The sequence below is a fragment of the Aplidium turbinatum genome, chromosome 3 (genome assembly GCF_918807975.1).
Source record: "Aplidium turbinatum chromosome 3, kaAplTurb1.1, whole genome shotgun sequence".
NCBI lineage: Eukaryota > Metazoa > Chordata > Ascidiacea > Aplousobranchia > Polyclinidae > Aplidium > Aplidium turbinatum.
In genome coordinates, this window is record NC_137474.1 from 46,442,026 (window position 1) to 46,459,692 (window position 17,667).

General features: G+C 37.0%; 2 protein-coding genes across 3 annotated transcripts in view; both read left to right on the top strand.

The window, feature by feature from the left end:
* Positions 1-284: 284 nt before the first annotated feature.
* Positions 285-17,667, top strand: part of LOC145767122 (NACHT, LRR and PYD domains-containing protein 13-like) — a 207,471-nt gene continuing 190,088 nt past the window's right edge. The window contains exon 1 of one of the 2 annotated variants that reach the window (XM_082578884.1): positions 285-362. In XM_082578884.1, the coding sequence (XP_082435010.1) occupies positions 339-362 (24 nt within the window). In that variant the 5' untranslated portion in view covers positions 285-338. Of the gene's footprint in view, positions 363-9,015; positions 9,125-17,667 lie in introns of those variants that run through there. The other variant, XM_082578885.1, reaches the window with a different exon arrangement.
* Positions 6,656-9,098, top strand: LOC145765980 (NACHT, LRR and PYD domains-containing protein 3-like). Its single transcript, XM_082577631.1, has 3 exons — positions 6,656-6,767; positions 7,326-8,941; positions 9,078-9,098. Exons 1-3 carry the CDS (start codon positions 6,656-6,658, stop codon positions 9,096-9,098), a joined length of 1,749 nt encoding a protein of 582 aa, XP_082433757.1.

Sequence of the window (17,667 nt, forward strand, 5' to 3'; positions counted from 1 at the left end):
ACTGAAATTCCAATGCAAAAGTAACTTGTAACTGTAACTGTTGAAAAAAGTGCTAAAATAGGAACTAGTTACCACGTTTCGTTACTTTTGGAAAATAGTAACGAAGTTACAATTACAGTTACTTAAAAAGTAACTAGTTACAGTAACTAGTTACTTTTGTAACTAGTTACTGCCCACCTTTGCATGTTACTACCATTTTGTTTACGATTCATGTCACTTATCATTATTATTTATATTTCAGGAACAATCTTCAACAACCTTCAGTGGCTCTGCTGGCTTTGTAAGATCAGCTGACACAGTCAATCATTATATTCAATACCAGATTAAGAATGTGACAAATGTCCACAATCATCCTCTACAAGGTGGGTTTGCGTTATGCTGAGTCATGGTTTGTCAGATATCTTATATTTTGCATTTTATACTTTATACAAGTTTACTTATTGCATTATTATTCGTTTTAAGGTTTGAAATATTTGGGATACCTCATGTTCTTTCAGCTTAAATATTTTTATCATACGCTTATTATGTTAAATGCCACCCCTGAAGATTCCCGAAAAGTAATGATTCCGTTTTAATTTCAACAAGCTTTCAGTGTAAAGATTGCTTATGGAGTCCTGGTAATGATTAAACCTTTGTATTAATGGTTTTGACAACTGGTTGATAAACACCACTCATCTGTACCCAGGGTGTAATAAATGGGTGGGCGTAGTTGCTGTAGGAAACGCGGCAGAGAGAAAGGAACTGGCCACCCTACTCTCGTTAGTGCAGAAGGCTTAGTACAATGATAACCTTATCCTCTCATCCCCGATGGTTGGATTCCAGTATTGGACTCACCTTTATTAATGGTTTAGCTTGAGTGACAGTTTAATTCAATTAATTACACTTAAAAATTCACACTCTGGCTGAGAAAACATTTTCAGAAGCTCAATCGTGCAATTTCACATACTCGTAGAGGCTTTGAATCACTGGTACAGCAGGCCCAGTCACCGAGATAGACAATAAAGTTTCCCCTTCTCGAATTATTGGTGCTAGTAGATTATTTTATCTACTAGGTGCCGCTGAATGATTAGCAGTCTGTGCGTTGCTCATTTGCATATGCTGAAAGTATTTATAAAATTGATATCAAATTTTCTTGATTATTTCATTCTACATTTTGCGTCAAAAGAATGTGCTTCTTGACGCTTTGCCTGTTATCTGTTTGAACGCTCTGAATCCGAAATATTTGAGATTCTAAAACCAGAAAAAGAAACAAATTACAAGTAGACCGATGTTTTATAAGTATGCGAAACTATTTGGATGAAAGCTTTCAAAAGAAGTTTACTTTAGCAGAGAAAAAAACGTTTTGACAACTTATTTTCAGCAAATTAGTAGTTTACAGCCAGGCGAGCTGTGTAGAGTTTGCTTTTGGAAGAAGACTGTAGAGAGAAATGTTGCCAACTCCTGAAACAGAACTAATTGTTTAACCCTATCTTAGTACTAGTTGTTTTCGTACGCGGAAGGTACGTCACGGGATATCATAGCCCCGTGGTAATTAATCGCTAATAACGGAAGCTATGAAAATCACAGAGCCAAAATATTTTACAAGATAATAGTCATGTGTATTGTGCGTATGTTTACCCACAATTTATTGAAATAATGTGTTTGAGATGAAAAAATGTCCGAAAGTCGGTTTTTATTCTAATTTTCCGAAAATAGCTTCAAAATTGAAATTTTTGAATTATAACAGAGAGTAATGGTAAACTAAACATAAAAGTACTTTTGCTCATAAACATAAGGCATTTTTGAGCGTTTTTACATTTCAAAGTAATTGCACTAACATTTATATTGCACTAACATTAACATAAATATAACTAGGATTGCACGAAAATGTATAGTCACCTGAGACGAAATGCTTTATTGTGAAGGGCAGAAAGGTAGTAAAATGACCAGTGTAGGTTAAGAAAATTCGCAAAGAATAAAAACTAAAAGGCAAAAAACTTCACATTTCTAGCATATTTCCTTCTGTGAAATATTTCACTACTAGTGTGGAGCGTCCTCATAAAACCCCGTGTTGCTACAGATAGGGTTAACTTTGATGCAAATACTTCTTTTACATAATTGGGAGCATTTGAAATTTTTTATTGAAATATTATTTTCTGAGAAAGTGAAACCTAGTTAAGTGTTTACTAGGATCCCATAATTCTTCTCTAAAGCGTGAAATGAGTAAACAGATGCAACAGATAGCGTAGGCCGGAGGCTCAACTTACAGTGTTTGTACGTGGGGCTTATAATTGGGCCTATAACTTATTCTAACTTACTATAATTAAGTCTGCAATTTAAAATTGTTTTAACCCTCTTAAATAAAAACATTTGAGATTCTAAAACCAGTAAAAAACGAATTACAAGTAAACCGATGATTTTATAAGTATAGAAAACTACTATGATAAAAGCTTTCAAAAGAAGTTTTCTTAATTCGAAAATAAAACGTTTTCACAACTTATTTTCATCAAGGGCAGGCGAGCTGTGTAGACGTTGCTTTTGGCAGAAGACTGTAGAAAGGTTGCCAAACTCGGAAATAGACTCCTACTATCACTTTATTAAACAAAGACTTTTGAATCTCTGTATCAAACGTGTTGAATCATAATTCTTTTATTGTGAACTGTGAAGCTATTAATGGCATCATGCATCATTGTCCCCGATAAAAGTTAATGACCACTTTTTAGGCCCTTTGGCCATGCTTTCCGGTGTAACGGTCCAGGAGTTACTGCAGTCTGAAAGTTACCGTAACTTCTGGACCGCGTATACGCAGTCTGAAAGTTACTGCCAGTCCAGAAGTTACTTAAACAGGGTTTTCAGATTTGACGCTTGCAGCAGATTTGTATAAATGATTTCAACATTGGAAACATGTTGAACTTGAATTAAGACTTATCCACCATTGCATCTTAACAACATGATTTACAGCAGAAACGTAATTGGGAATGAAGCGAAAATAAGATGAAAGTTAAAAGATGAGTTTTGTACCAGAAGTTGTTGCTGTTTTGGAATGAAATTTGAATTTGTAACCTAACAATTTACGTAGGCTATCATTTTAACCTGATTTGTTTGTATTATACCATTTGAAGTTGTGTCCGTGCCTTACGTGCGTTGGCAAATAAATTTGCATGGGGAGGTGATTGACTAAATGACCACTTAGCCTATAGTCTTTTGCTGTCATCCTGATTGTGCTATGATGCAACCTACGATTCACAAGTGTTATGAGTGTTTTATTGACTGGTTGCAGGCTATATGGCTGTGTTGAAACAAATAGTTTAATTGATTATCGCTCCAAACATTTCAAAGTTTAAATCGTGGCTATACGTGAATCGGTGGCATTTAATAAGCTATACAGGCCTTAATATATCGTGCAAAGTTTGCATTTGAAGGCTGACTTGTTAGCCGCTGGTCTTGAGTTGTAGTTGACGAACATAGTCTTTGACTATATTTTATGTAGGCCTATTTCATGAAAGTTAAAACCAAAGTTTTCCAGTGAATGAAGCACTGAGCCCATTTTTGGTCTGGTTTCTCATAACTACCGTTTTGAAGAAATATAAAGTAACTTAGGCTACATGTAGGCCAACCGGTAGTCAAAACGCCATCAACCTTCAGTGAGTAGGCTATCACAGTCTCACACGAGGGGAAGGCTTTAGCTTTTACGAAAGTGTTGAACACTTTGAGATTCCAATGAATTTCCGTTGGACTCCCATCGAAAACACGTCACACGAAACTTAAAGTCTAGAATTATGGTTTCGTGGTGAGAATATTTATCCTTGGGATTCATCTTTCGCATACTTGCAGAGGGTTTAATCTACTAACCAAGTGAAGTTTCAGTCCATTTACAAGTTTTCCCAAAAGAATTTCGAAAAAGCACACCCACTTACAGTAGCAGTAACTTTTGGACTGCTTCTGCGGCGTTGCAGTCTGGAAGTTACTGTCAGTCCAAAAGTTACCAGCGGTGCCCGGCGTTTTCACAATCGATAGAAAAGCGAAAATTGTTTCAACTAAATGTAATGAATTCATTGCTCTCAAACTAATGCAAGCTCTTCAGTTAACATTACAAAATACTTATAATTATTAATCTGACCTTTTGAGAGGTTAAAAATTTAATTATTTTTCATAACAAAATTAAATAAAATTTAAATGAAATATTTGGCAACTCTTGTAACTTTTGGCATGCAGTAACTCTTGGACTGCTACACCGGTTGTTAGAGTTAATCCTATTTAGATTCCTTGCATCTATGTCTTTTCCCACCAACTCTATCCATCTCTTGTTTGGTCTCCCAATTGTCTTCCCCTGGACAGAAATCTTTTTTGGTATTACTCGAAACTTGTCATCAGACATGCGTTCCACATGTCCATGCCATCAGAAACGGTGGATTCGAAGAAACTCAAGGATGTTTTTTACTTGTACCATCTCTCTAATACTCTCATTTCTAATTATTTCCTTGATGTTTTTTTACACATCATTGAAAGCATTCTCATTTCTGTTGCTTCCATCTTGTTAATATATTCGATCCTCATGGCTAATCTTTCAGCTCCACAGCACATTGTACTTCTTATGCATGTCTTATGAACAATGCCTTTTATTTTCCAGGAAAGTACTCTTCCACACAGAATCCCGGACACTTCCTTCATTTTTTTGCAACCAGTTCTTATTCTTGATATCATTGAATCTTTCACTTTTTCATCCATACTCATCTAGGTAGCAGAACTTTTCAACCACTTCAGTATGTCCCCATCTAGAGTGACTGTCCTTTACGTCTTTTGTTTACCTTTCCAGAACAACGTTTGCTTTTGCAGTCTTTTATTGTTGCCCGACTGATGTTTGGACACCGTTGGGATATATACAAGGGCAATACCAAATTAAAGACATCAACTAGACAACATGAGCATTGAGCAACTGGACACATTTGTTGCAATTACTGAAGGCTTCCGTACAGTCTAAAATTCTAATAGGTTAAAAGTTACTTTTACTAAAAACTGTAGCATATTATAAGAGGTTAGAATAAAAACTATCACACACATTAGGCAACAAAATGGCCTAGTTGGTTTGTATCTTTACCCGCACATAATGACAATGAAAAATTGCAAATTTGACATTTTCCAAAGCAGAACAGGTGGTGTGATTCGAAAAAAATCATGTTCAGTTAAATTAAATAACATACCGATATGTCATTCAAGAACTCAAAAATAATTTCATTTGTTGGTTGGCAGCTTCTATCCCACAACAAAAGATCTCTTATCAAAACTTTCTTTCGACTTCAAATTGTTGTTCCTTTGGTTTTGAAGACATAAGTGAGGATGAGGTATTTGATGTAATAAGCAATTTAAAACTAAACAGAGCTGCAAGAATTTTTGAATTTTCATCCAAATTTATTATAATGGCTAATGTAGTTGTCACTCCTGTCCTAGTGAAGTTATTAAACATATGCTTTGCAACAGAAATATTTCCAGATGTTCTCAAAACATCGCAAATAGTTCCTATTTCAAAAGTGAATTCACCAAAGATTATAAAAGACTTGCGCCCCATATCACTGTTACCAAAATTTTCTAAAATTTTTGAAAAAATTGGTTTCCGCGAAAACAATACAACAAGTCTGGCTGTAACCCCCACATATAAAAATTACTATCAAGTGTTGATGATGGCAAATTTACATGCTCGATTTAGACTTCGTCAAGGCATTTGACACAATTGATCATTACATACTTTTGAAAAAGCTCTTTCACTACGGTTTTAGAGGAAAAATTCATAAAATATTAACTTCCTATTTAACAAACAGGTTTCAATGTATAAAAATTAGTAGTACAAGATCAAATTTTCTGGAAGTCAAGAGTGGTGTATCACAAGGTACAATCCTTGGAACATTGTTATTTTTGTTTTATGTAAATGATCTTCCAAATGCATCTTTCTCTACAAGAACACTTTTTGCCGATGATACTAACTTTCAAATGAATGACCATTGCTTGACATCTCTTCAAAATAGAGCCAGTTGTGAAATAGACAAAATTGATGCTTGGATGAAGGGTAATAAATAGCTACAAATTATTGTATAACTTGTTTTATGTTGATCTGCTATAACCAAAAGATCACACAAAATTTTAGTTTATAAATTCAAGGAAATGAACTGGAAAGGGAAAATTGTATAAAATATTTAGAAGTACTACTAGATGAAAAACTAAATTGGAAGGAACATGTAAATAATTTACGTAAAAAACAAGCAAAAGTTTGTGGTATTGCATACAGGCTTCGATCCTGTGCTTCATTAACTGTATTAAAAATTGTGTACTTTCTCTTTTTCAATCTATGGTGCAATATTCCATTTTGAACTTGGGGAGGTCTAACCAAACACTTAGGTTATTTCTTCAATTCAAGTACTCCAAAATAAATTGATTCGTTCATGCTTATTTGTACCGAAAACAACTCATACAACTGAGCTCTACCATGCTTTTCAAGTTTTAAAGATTGAAGACTTAATTAAACTTGAATATGGAAAATTTATGTTTAAAATTGTGCATGATATATTGCCAAAATTCTATGATGCTAACTTCACCAATTCAAATACTATCTACAGTTACAACACTCGCCATCACAAAAAATGTACGTTGTTTTTACCGCCTGTTAAATCAAATAGTGGGAAAAATGTTATGTTTTACTAGTGTAAAGTTATCGATTGACATTTCTAATGAGCTGAAAGATGATAGATATAACGTCTTTATAGCCAAGTACAAGGGTTTTCATCTTGGTCAATATGGTAATTAATTCTTGTTTGCTTTAATGTTGATAATTCTTTTATTTTTTTCTGTACATGGTGTTCGTATTTCCCTTTTAATGTGGTTATTGTATTTTTGTCTGTTCATACTCTGATTATTTATTTTTTATTTTTTCAATTCATTTTTTTTATTACTGTGTTACCTGCAACAGGCGAGGGTGGCAGCTGACAAAGATGACCTTAAAAGGCTTTCGTTGTCATCCCGTTGTGCTGATAGTGCAACAAAACAATAAACTGAACTGAACAGGTTCATCAAAAAAAAGTTCTTGATATTTGCAAATTACTTAATTTTGTAAAACAGATTGCGTTATTTAAGTGATGAGGTTTAATATGATGGAGTTATTTTATATGGCAACACTGCATGAAAATATCCATATTCACAAAGTGGTCAACTTTAAGGGCATGTTCGGGGAGTTAAACAACGGACCAGAGGCATAAATTTGAGATAGTTGGAATTATCATATCATGGTCCGTATTTTGAGCCTACAAGAGCATGATTTTTTACAAAAACCTTTCTAAGTCGCCCTAACTTTATTTCAGAGAAAAAGTTGAAAAAAACTTTAAAGAATCGAGCAAAAGAAATTTCTGGAACCGCATCACTTCCAATCGATCTTGACCTTTCTGTCAAGTTTGAAAGTCTTCAATTGCAAAGTGGAGTTAAAAGGTCATTTAACGAGCTTGATGAAGGTGGTCACTACAATACAAGAAAGGAATTTGAACAGCTTGCTATGCGCTCTGTACAAGGAAATGTCAATCTTGACGAAATATTTGATCGCGCTATTGAAGAGGCTGAAGCTGAAGTCGAAAGAAAACAAATGAAAATAGAGGAAGCTCATCGAGCATTTGTTAATCGCCATGGAAACATTGTAGCTTTCATTGGGCAAGCAGGAATCGGTAAAACAACACTGGCTAAAAGAATGGTTCAACTCATTTTAGATGGTAAAGTTCTTCCAGACACTCAATATATCTTTTATATTCAGTTTAGAGAAGTTGATTTTTCATCTGAAACAACATTATTTCGCTTCATGATGACTGGGTGCCATTGGGAACATAATGATGAGTCTGATGAAATGTGGATAGACAAACTGAAAGACAATCCAAATGCAGTGTTTGTATTTGATGGTCTGGATGAAGCAAACACTGATGAAATGTCCCAGAAAAATCCAATTAAAACCCAATCTGCAAGTACCTTTGCAAGAAGAATATTTAATGGTCAATTATTTCCTTTGTCTAAAAAAGTAATTACATCTCGGCCCAGACAATTCTTTGAGCTAGACCCAGAGTGCAGACCACAATTTGCGATTGATATTCTTGGATTAAACCAAGTATCACAGGACAAACTAAGCAAACAAATCTGCCAGGACAAGTTTGAAAAAGTTGAAGAATTCCTTCATACCCATCCTGATGTTTCAGCGTCATGCTTTGTTCCTGTCAATTGCATCATTATACATGGTGTCCTTGCTATGTCAGTGAATGACAATATTTCAGAGAAAGTCGATTTGTCAGTGGAGAAAATCGGTGAATTTTCTATTCAATCTTTGACGGATGTATTTGTTGAAGCACTTGGTCATTACATCAGGTCTGACCACCTGCATGGAAATGAGGACGAAGTTTCGAAGCTAGCAAGGCTTGCATGGAACGGATTTATAAAACGCAAAATTGTTTTCAACTCAAAAGATTTGAAGAGCATCGAAATGAATCCTGAAACGCTCCAATCATTTCTTGTTCCTTCAACAAAGAAAAATATAAAGTTTAAAATTTTGGATGGGGATAAGAAGTTCTGTTTTTCTCACTTGATTTGGCAAGAGTTGTTCGCTGCTATGTATGCAGTTTTTGTAATGCCAAAAGAAGAGTTTGAGCAATATCTCCATCAAGTTACAGACCCATTGTGGGAAGTTGTAAGCAAATTTATGTTTGGGCTCATGCATCCTGCAGTAGTGGACAAGGTCGAAGGTTTGTTTTCTTATGACGTTGCTGAGGATTTTAACATAAAAAAGATGAAGCTTCATAAACTGACCGTAGACCTGATGGAACAATTTACACGTGACACAAATATTGTTGGAGAGTTTGACCATGGTGATGTGGAAAATTGGTTGCCGCTTATTCCAATTTGTTCTTGGGTTCAGGAAGCTCATGATTTGGAATTGACAAAAAAAGTAGTCAGTCAGCTTCCAGATAATATAACCCTGATGGATTCAATGCTTCCAATGGATGTATCGTGTTTAATGTATGTTTTGGAAAAAGTAAAGAAGAGAATTTCGCTTCACGCATCATATGTTCACTTCCATCAAGATGCGCTACACAAATTCTTAGAAAAAATATCTACGTCAAAAATGAAAGTTAGTTCAGTTTATAATACTGTACATTTAAGCCGCCGTAAATTGAAAAAAAACTTATCTTCAAAGATTATTTTTCAACACAAAGTCGCATTTAGCTTGCTTTGCGATGATAACAGATTTAACTGATAAAAAGTCTTTGGCTTCTGTCTGCAAAAAGTTATTTTGCATTTTCGATTTAAACCCCATTATTAGATTCTCGGCTCAACCCCTCTAAAAACCTCAGGCTTACAATTATTGCCCAAGACGCTTCAACGGAGATGTTGAGTGTAAAGTTACTGTAGGTCTAATGGACGGTGGTCGACGAGGGCTGATTGTAGATAAAGCTATATCAAAAGGGCACTTGACAGCGCCTATACTGTGAAGTGACCTTTCAGAAGGTATTTCCTTAACACTACAACGTTCAACTACAATGTATATATCACAACTAGCTTATGCGGGAACCAGTAATGACTGCAAACAAAACAGTTCTAGCAAGATGAACCTGTTCAGCAGTATCTAGCAAACTGAAACTATTCTACAAGTCTTTGCAAGATCGAAAATTACAAGATGTCATGATGGTGCTGTTCTAAAAAAATACCAAAGTTCTTGGAATTTTTAACACTAGAACGGCCGAGGTGTCGAAATCGACACTGTTAGAAATTTAGTGCGTTATTCTGAGCCTTAGTTGTTATCGCAACGTTTTCAAACTTACAGTAGCTTCTCAATTATGCTTACACTTTATAGTTCAGTACTTTTTTCTAAAAAATCTTTTTATGTTATCTACCATGTGCGGTTATACCTCCAACGGCCGAGGTGTCGAAATCGACACCTCATACAAATTTATTTGGATAGAAAGATTTGTAAAATATAAAAGATTTCCTGTGTGAAAAAAAACAATTCAATAGTTTTCACATTTACTTATAGCGTTTCTCATGGTAATTGTCCAACGCTCGGCTTGATTTTAGGTTACCGTACTGAGTTTACAGATATCTTCCACAAATCTATCAGCGATTTACAACAGATAAGTTTATTCATTTTCGTGAGCCAGTGGAAGGACTTGTTGCTAATTGCATCTACAATTACACTCCGGATTGTAGCCTGCCAATTGATGAACAGCTATTCCACTGAAAAACAGATGTCCTTTTATCGTGTTCATGCCAAACAAAATAGACACGTTTGGCATGAAATTCTGGGTGTTAGCGGATGTTCAATCCAAATACGTACGGTATGCAATACCGTACCGTACTTATCGTACCTCGGAGCTATTGAAAGAGAACAACGAAATGGAAGGCTTCTCCCTGAAGATGTAGTGATGAGGATCACCACCAATTTACACACACAAAGCGGGTACAACGTCACACTTCTTTACTGGGGTGAATCTTGCTAGTTTGCTACAAGAAAGAAATATAATCATTGTTGGAACTGTTCGAGCTAACAGTAAAGGACTGACAAAGGAGATGACAAAGGGTGGAGGAGAAAGATTTTCCAGCAAATTCTTCTTCACTTCAACTAACAGCTGCATGCTTGTAAACTATTTATGCAAGCAAAAGAAAAATGCAAATCTCCTTTCCACTATGCATGGCAGCCCCAGTATCGATGCAACAGAGAAAAAGAAACCCTCTGGAGCCATTTTTAAAACGAAAAAGTAGCAGTTGATGTGTTTGACCAAATGGCAAGAAAATACACCACATATGCAGCAAGCAAAAGATGGCCTCTTGCAGTTTGGACAAATAAGCTAGATATTTCAGCTTTAAACTCTTCGATTATTTTTAGAAAACGTTCCGGCAGCAACATCAGCCGACGTAATTTTATCCTCCAACTCATTGAGAGCTTGAGAACTACTCATGTGCTGAAACGAAAGCCGATACTGCAGACAGAAGAATAGCAGGGGCAACCATCTAGAAAAACGCAGAAAATGTCCTGGACATTATTGCAAAAACAATACAGTTACTATTTACGGCCACTGTCGAAAATCAACTTGTGGGAAGTGCGATAATGGTGACTGGAAAGTTACATAGTGCAAAGGCTGCACTGCGTAAAGTGTTTGTTGGTTTCAGGGATATCTAGAGAAGGGGATATGAAGGCTCGCAGCGATTGCCTTATTCTCATGACACTACCAGGGCGGTAGTTTGTAGTGCTTTAAACATGTGGTTATTTTTAAAATTAGAGAAAGTTTTGTAGTGCAGCTGGTACAATAAGCTACAAAAGACAGTTAGCAAATGTTACGTAGAGCATATTTAAAGAATACTTGTTTACAAAGACAGTTGAAAAATTACCAGTAAGCTGTTTTTTTTTAACAAAGCCTTTGCAGTAGGCTAAATGTAAAGCAAGTATACGGGTAGTTGAATTAACAAGCAACCATGAGCATGCTGTGAATATCCAGGTGTGATTCTAATAGCGCAATGCAAGCTATCATAACAAGATTTATTAAACTACTATCGGTGCCAATTGTCATTTTACGATAAACACAGATTATTTACGATAAACAAAAGCCCTTCTATTGTCAGACGTAATAAAAGCCTTCGTATCCCCTTCTTTAGATATCCCTGGTTGGTTTGTTTGATTTTTTTCCTCCTGTATAAGAAAACTTTGTGTTATTTTTATGATAATTATGACTTCGCTTTGTTAAATTTTTAGATCATCGTACAGAGTCAAGATACAGTTAAGCTTCGAACTGATCAAAACCTGGTAGCCTACGTCATAATTTTCGTCTAAAACCAAAACATGAACAGCGCAAATAGGTGACAAAAGTAATAAATGCTTCAGATAATTTTATCACTGTAAAATAAAACGAACTCTTACTGTTAATTTTAAGGAAAAATCAAGTTTTTGTGAAAAGTATCGATTTCGACACCAGCGCCGTTGGAGGTATATTTTTTTCAGCCGTTCTAGTGTTAAATTCCCTCACAATGCACTCCAGACAACATTCAGGAATGAACTGTTAATCTTGAAGCCTACGCATTTCCCTGATTGTTTAACCTCTACACCTGTGGAAGACCAGCCAGTAGGCTGTGCCAAAAAATGGCGAGGTTCGTAAATTTTTCCTTAACTTTCTGAAAAATTTTTTACAAACACAAACGTGAAAAAAAATTGAAAATAATGACGTCACACGGTCGCGCTGGGCATTTTTATGACCCATTTTCATAAAAATTGTCATATTTCGAAAACCACTGGTGACAAAAAGATGAACGTTGCTTCAAAAGATGCTGAAGTGGCATGTTTATATCTGCTCTAAGAACACTTTTTATTGTAGGACTACTTGAAAAATAGTTATTAGCCTACCAAAAAAAAACAATTTTACTATTTTTTGTAGTAGGGGAGATACAGGACCTATTAGACTTTTTTTTTCTGTTTTGCTCTCATTTCTTCAGCTTATATCAAAATAAGACATAATTTTTAGAGAATACGGCCAAGGTTAATGTTTATTGACTGTGTAAAATATCTTGACAATCGAATTTATTTTTGTTTAGTTAAAGCTTATCAAACTTTTTTGAAGAGTCTATAATCGGTCCTGCCCCTGAAGGACCGATTATACACAAGCAAACATTGAAAAACAAAACATGTTTTTTCACTTTCATTTCAAAAACAAGCACATAAAACTGTGACATAACAATACTTAATGTCTATAAACATTTTAATTGCCAGAGTAAGATTAATTAGCGTTACGTCAATAGCTCTACTGTGTAAGAGGCGTCTTCATAAGGGGGGTGTTAAACTCTTTTCTGCCACGGCCAAAATTCACTATGTTTGTTGAAATGACTTCTGGAGCGTACATGTAATATAATGTTGCTAGAAAAGTAAGCTTTATTTTTAAAACGTACAAAAGTTAATTCTTCAAGTGCCTTAACTCATTGTATAATAGGTTTTGGATGTTATTGTTTAATAGGGAGGGCCGTCGGAAACAGATTGCTTAGCAACTCGAGTTTCTTAGGAGGTTCGTCGAGTAAACGGCGAAATCGAAAACAATTTTTTAATTGAACGCCAGGAAGACGGCGCACAACCAGGGGCAAGTTTAGCTGATAAGGGCTCGGGACACCCTTAGACCGGGGGTTCGTGCAAAAAAATTTTTGCGCCTAGAGCGCGAAAAACTTTACAAAATAACTTGAAAGTCACCCACACGGTTGCTAATGCCTTTACGCCAAGCTCAGTCGCCACCCTGTGACTAAAATTAACCCTGAAAAATGAGGCATTTTGCAGAAACTTCGAAGGCTGAGAGAAAATAATGATAATAACACAAAATCACATTTTCCACGTCGAGAAGCCCTTCAAAAGGTTGTCCCAGGGCAAATGCACCCTCTTCCCCCCTTAAATCCGGGCTTGTGTAGAACACGGTCCAAATAATCAGTAAATCACCCCATTTCATGGATATTACCCCCCACCAGTGGTGACGTTCTCCGCAAAAGCGCCCTAGTGAAAAAATAAAATCATGAAAAATAAGGACACAGGAGATGAAAAGAAGGAAATGGAGCTGCACGAATTGGCGGAAGCAGTGTTGACTAAAAAAGTATCTACGATTTCGCCACAGAGGCGATTTTTACGTATGAGGGAGTGATCAAGAAGATCTTGAAGGAATGGGCAATGTTAAAGATGAAAAAAAAATCCCCACGGCGAGAAAGAAGGCTGAATGGAAAACTTCATTGAATGCCAGTCTTTGCCTCCACACGCTTTTCGACGTCGTTGACGACAAATTGCTGTACTTACCCGAAGTTGATTTCGTTATCGACCCACATGGAGCACGCATTGGTTTCGTTAGAAACGTCGATTGGGAGGCGCAAAATATGAAAAGAAGAGGGACGAGGGAAGGAGCAACTGTTTTCGCGAGAAAACGAGTGAAAGAACGCGAAGAATGTACTCACTACTCGGATGACTACAATACAAAAGAAATTCCCAGAAGGCGCTTCCCTTTTAGAGTGCTCGATCGGCAGAGAAGAACTCGAAGAAGAGCAAGAGTGATGTACTTTCGATCTTCGTACAGTTGCGCGTGAGGTGGAAAGGTATGGAATTCTAAGTCGAGCAGCAGCTGCCCTCGCAACCGCAACATTACTGTACACAAAAGATGATTTCAATCCGACGATGATAGTCGACAAAAACAAGCTCGTTCGTGCACGAAAACTGCTCCGTTTTGAGACGAGTCACTTCGCTTCCAGTTCGCTCGACACAATAGTTGAGAGCCTTTACTTTGACGACAGAAAGGATAAAACCCTTAAACTGAATGGCATAACTAGCTATCGTCGAAAATAAATCGAAGCCCACTAGGCAACGAGATGCTGAAATACCCAGGATCTGAATATATCGACCACGTTTCCATGCAAGGGTGTTCAACTGGGAAGACCATTGCCAAAACGATGTTGGCTGCTCTTGGCTGCGTCAAGGGACTAACGTGAAAGGCATTCGGGTCGTTGGATGCGACGGAACTGCCCTCAATGCAGGTATGCACACAGGAGTCATCACCACCATTGAGCAACATATTGGAAGTACGGTGCAATGATCGATTTGCCACTTTCACCTCAAATGAACCCCTGCTTCGGCATCTCTTCGGCGAGCTGGAAGGGAAATCATCAGGACCGCAAATCTTCAAAGGATTTATCGACCGTGTCGTCGTTAATGATAAGTGCAAAATGGGAGAATTTGCAGTCGTCGAGTTCGAGAAGATAAAATCCAATCTGACAGAAGTTGATGAGGTGATGGGATTAGTGGCGATCAAAAGTATCTGCTCGATGTGTTGGTCATCGTGGGAAGTCTGTCTCCAGAAAGCATTTGATTCCGTGATCCAGGAAAACATGGTCATGCACGATGGCTTAATCTCGCTTCAAGGATATGCCGACTTTATATCTCGGAGCCAGAACCAACAGAGGCGCTGATAGAAATGACGACGTACATCGTTAAAGTTTACGCTCCCATCTGGTTTACTACCAAGCAATACAAGAAAGTCACTTTGCTGCTCGGTCCTTCCTTCGGTTGGTTAAGCTGACTCGCTATCTGACAGGCCAATTAAAAAAGTCGTCGACAGTGGCCTACAATCAAATGCCTTCGCTGCGCATTCGAAGAATGTAGTGTTGGCCCTTCTGCATGACGATTCTAAACCAATGCGTAGCCTAAATCGGATCCAAAAAGCAAGGAACGAGTACACGGGTGGGATACGTCGCTACGAAATTCCTAAACTAAACTTTGAGTACACAGATTTGACAACAAACTCGTTGCTCCGGTGGAGCGAGCGGAAACTCACTGAGCCACTAATTCTAAACGATTTCAGCACGGAACATCTCACAGAGCTTTTCGTCGAGACCGATGTCGAGACCGATGTCGAGACCGATGTCGAGACCGATGTCGAGACCGATGTCGAGATCGATTGACAGTTTTCCGTGCTGCACACAAGCAGTTGAGCGCAAAATCAAACTCGTCACCGAAGTAAGCGATGAAGCCATTGGCCATGACAACAGACATGAACTTGCTGACGCGAACTGCTGCTCGCTCACATCGTTCACGTTTTGAGTAAAAAAAAGATTATGTTCTGTGATTGTTTTCGTCGTTTTGAGTATTTTCTATTATGTAATTATTTAATTTTTTTTTTGGAAAAAAAATGTTTTTTTTACTTTTTTGGGTAATATTGACTTTTTTGTGCGGCGTCTTCCCGCGCCCCGATCTAAAAAATATTTACAGATTAATTGTTTGTGACCTAAGCCTCCTATCTGAGCCGAGTTGCTAAGTGATTTGACAAAAAAAGTGCATTGACGGCCCTCCCTACTGTTTAATAGGTCCTTCAAGGATTCATTTCAAAGGTGTGGGGGTGTGAAAGAAAAGCTTGGAAGTTTGGCGACATCATCAGAGCAGGTTACTAAAAAAGCCATTGCCGTTGTTGATTATAACTGGAGTTGAAATGACAAATCCCAAAGACATATTTTCTAAGTATTCCTTCATGTAGACTCTTTATGGACAGACATAAAACGAAAAACATTGTTGTCAGTGTTAAAATCTTGCAATTTCAAGCAATTGAAATATGTCTATCCATAAAGAGTCTGCATGAAGCAGTTTTATTTTGCAGTAAAATTTTGTCTTATTTTGATATAAGCTGAAGAAATGAGAGCAAAAAAGAAAAAAAATGTCTAATAGGTCCTGCATCTCTCCTACTACAAAAAAATAGTAAAATTGAGTTTTTTGGTTATAACTATTTTTCAAGTAGTCCTAGAATAAATAGAATAAAAAGTGTCCTTAGAGCAGATATAAGCATGCCACTTCTGCAGCTTTTGATGTAATGTTCATCTTTTTATCTCCAGTGGTTTTCGAAATATGACAATTTTTATGAAAATGGGCCATAGAAACGCCCAGCGCGACCGTGTGACGTCATTATTTTCAATTTTTTTTTCACGCCTGTGTTTGTCAAAGTCCACTACAAATTGTCAGAAAGTTAAGGAAAAATCCATTAACCTCGCCATTTTTTGGCACAGCCTACCAGCCAGCTTGACCCTATATCCACCCCATATCTTTTACTCGGGCGCAATATCAGAGAACGTCACCACTGGTGGGAAGAACTAGCTCATTCATTTCTTTGGCAAATCCGAACACCGAATCAGCAGATCGAGTATATGCGGCCATATTATAATTATTGCAGATCAATTAACTGCAATTAATTGATAAACTGCCACCGGTACTGATTATTTGTATTCAATCAATCAATGTAAAATACGACTGGCAGGCTACCACTACGAATTATTGTACTGAATATCGGTAATAAATTGTGAATTGTGCTTTAAATTTCCCTCCACTTCACTATTGTGAATAATTTTTTCACTAAAACAGAACCCAATTATACTTGCTTCAGTCAGTAGGCTAGCACTCTACCTGTTCTGCCTTCTCTTAACACTGATACTTACATGATACCTGAGTAGTCCATATACCCTTCTTACACTTTTATACCTACCCTACATGCAATGCCCGTACCCTGCTTTCACCGTTTATATAGGCTACCTAAGTTTTTGTAGCTTACTTACTTGCATACCATGCCTTTACCATTTATATAGGCTACCAAATAGGCTACTTGCATACCCTGTTCATTTAACCTAATCACCTAGCTCTATAGTCTATATGGCTTACTCTGAATCCGGGAAATCCTGCCTGCTAGGAGGGTTACAATTGGACAGTAGCCACTTTCAACATGTTCTGACTGGTTGGCGGTGGCAAAGCTGCAATTGGGGTCTTACTGGAAATTAACATGTTTAAGTGGCTACCAACTAGCCTATGTATGTTTTAAGGTGTGTGCACACATGTTTCCAATATATTTTTTCGCAATATATTTTTATGTTTTATAACAAGAGGTAGTGAAAAACTGGACTGTCGTGCATTCCAAGCTTTATTACTGATTGAGTTTAACTGTATGATGTTTGATAAATCAACCATGTTTGCTGGGTGTGCGACGCACACACCCTGAATATACGCCACTGCAATTTCCCTGAAAAAGGGTGATTTACCGATTAGTTGAACCCTGTTGTGCACCGTCTTCCTGGCGTTCAATTTAAAAATGGTTTTCGATTTCGCCATTTACTTGAGAAACCTCCTAAGAAACTGGA

Coding starts and splice junctions, on each gene's coding strand:
- LOC145765980 (XM_082577631.1), top strand. CDS start 6,656: ATGTTATGTTTTACTAGTGTAAAGTTATCGATTGACATTTCTAATGAG. Junction 6,768..7,325: donor TTTTCATCTTGGTCAATATG/GTAATTAATTCT, acceptor ACTTTATTTCAG/AGAAAAAGTTGAAAAAAACT. Junction 8,942..9,077: donor ATTTGGAATTGACAAAAAAA/GTAGTCAGTCAG, acceptor ACTTCCATCAAG/ATGCGCTACACAAATTCTTA.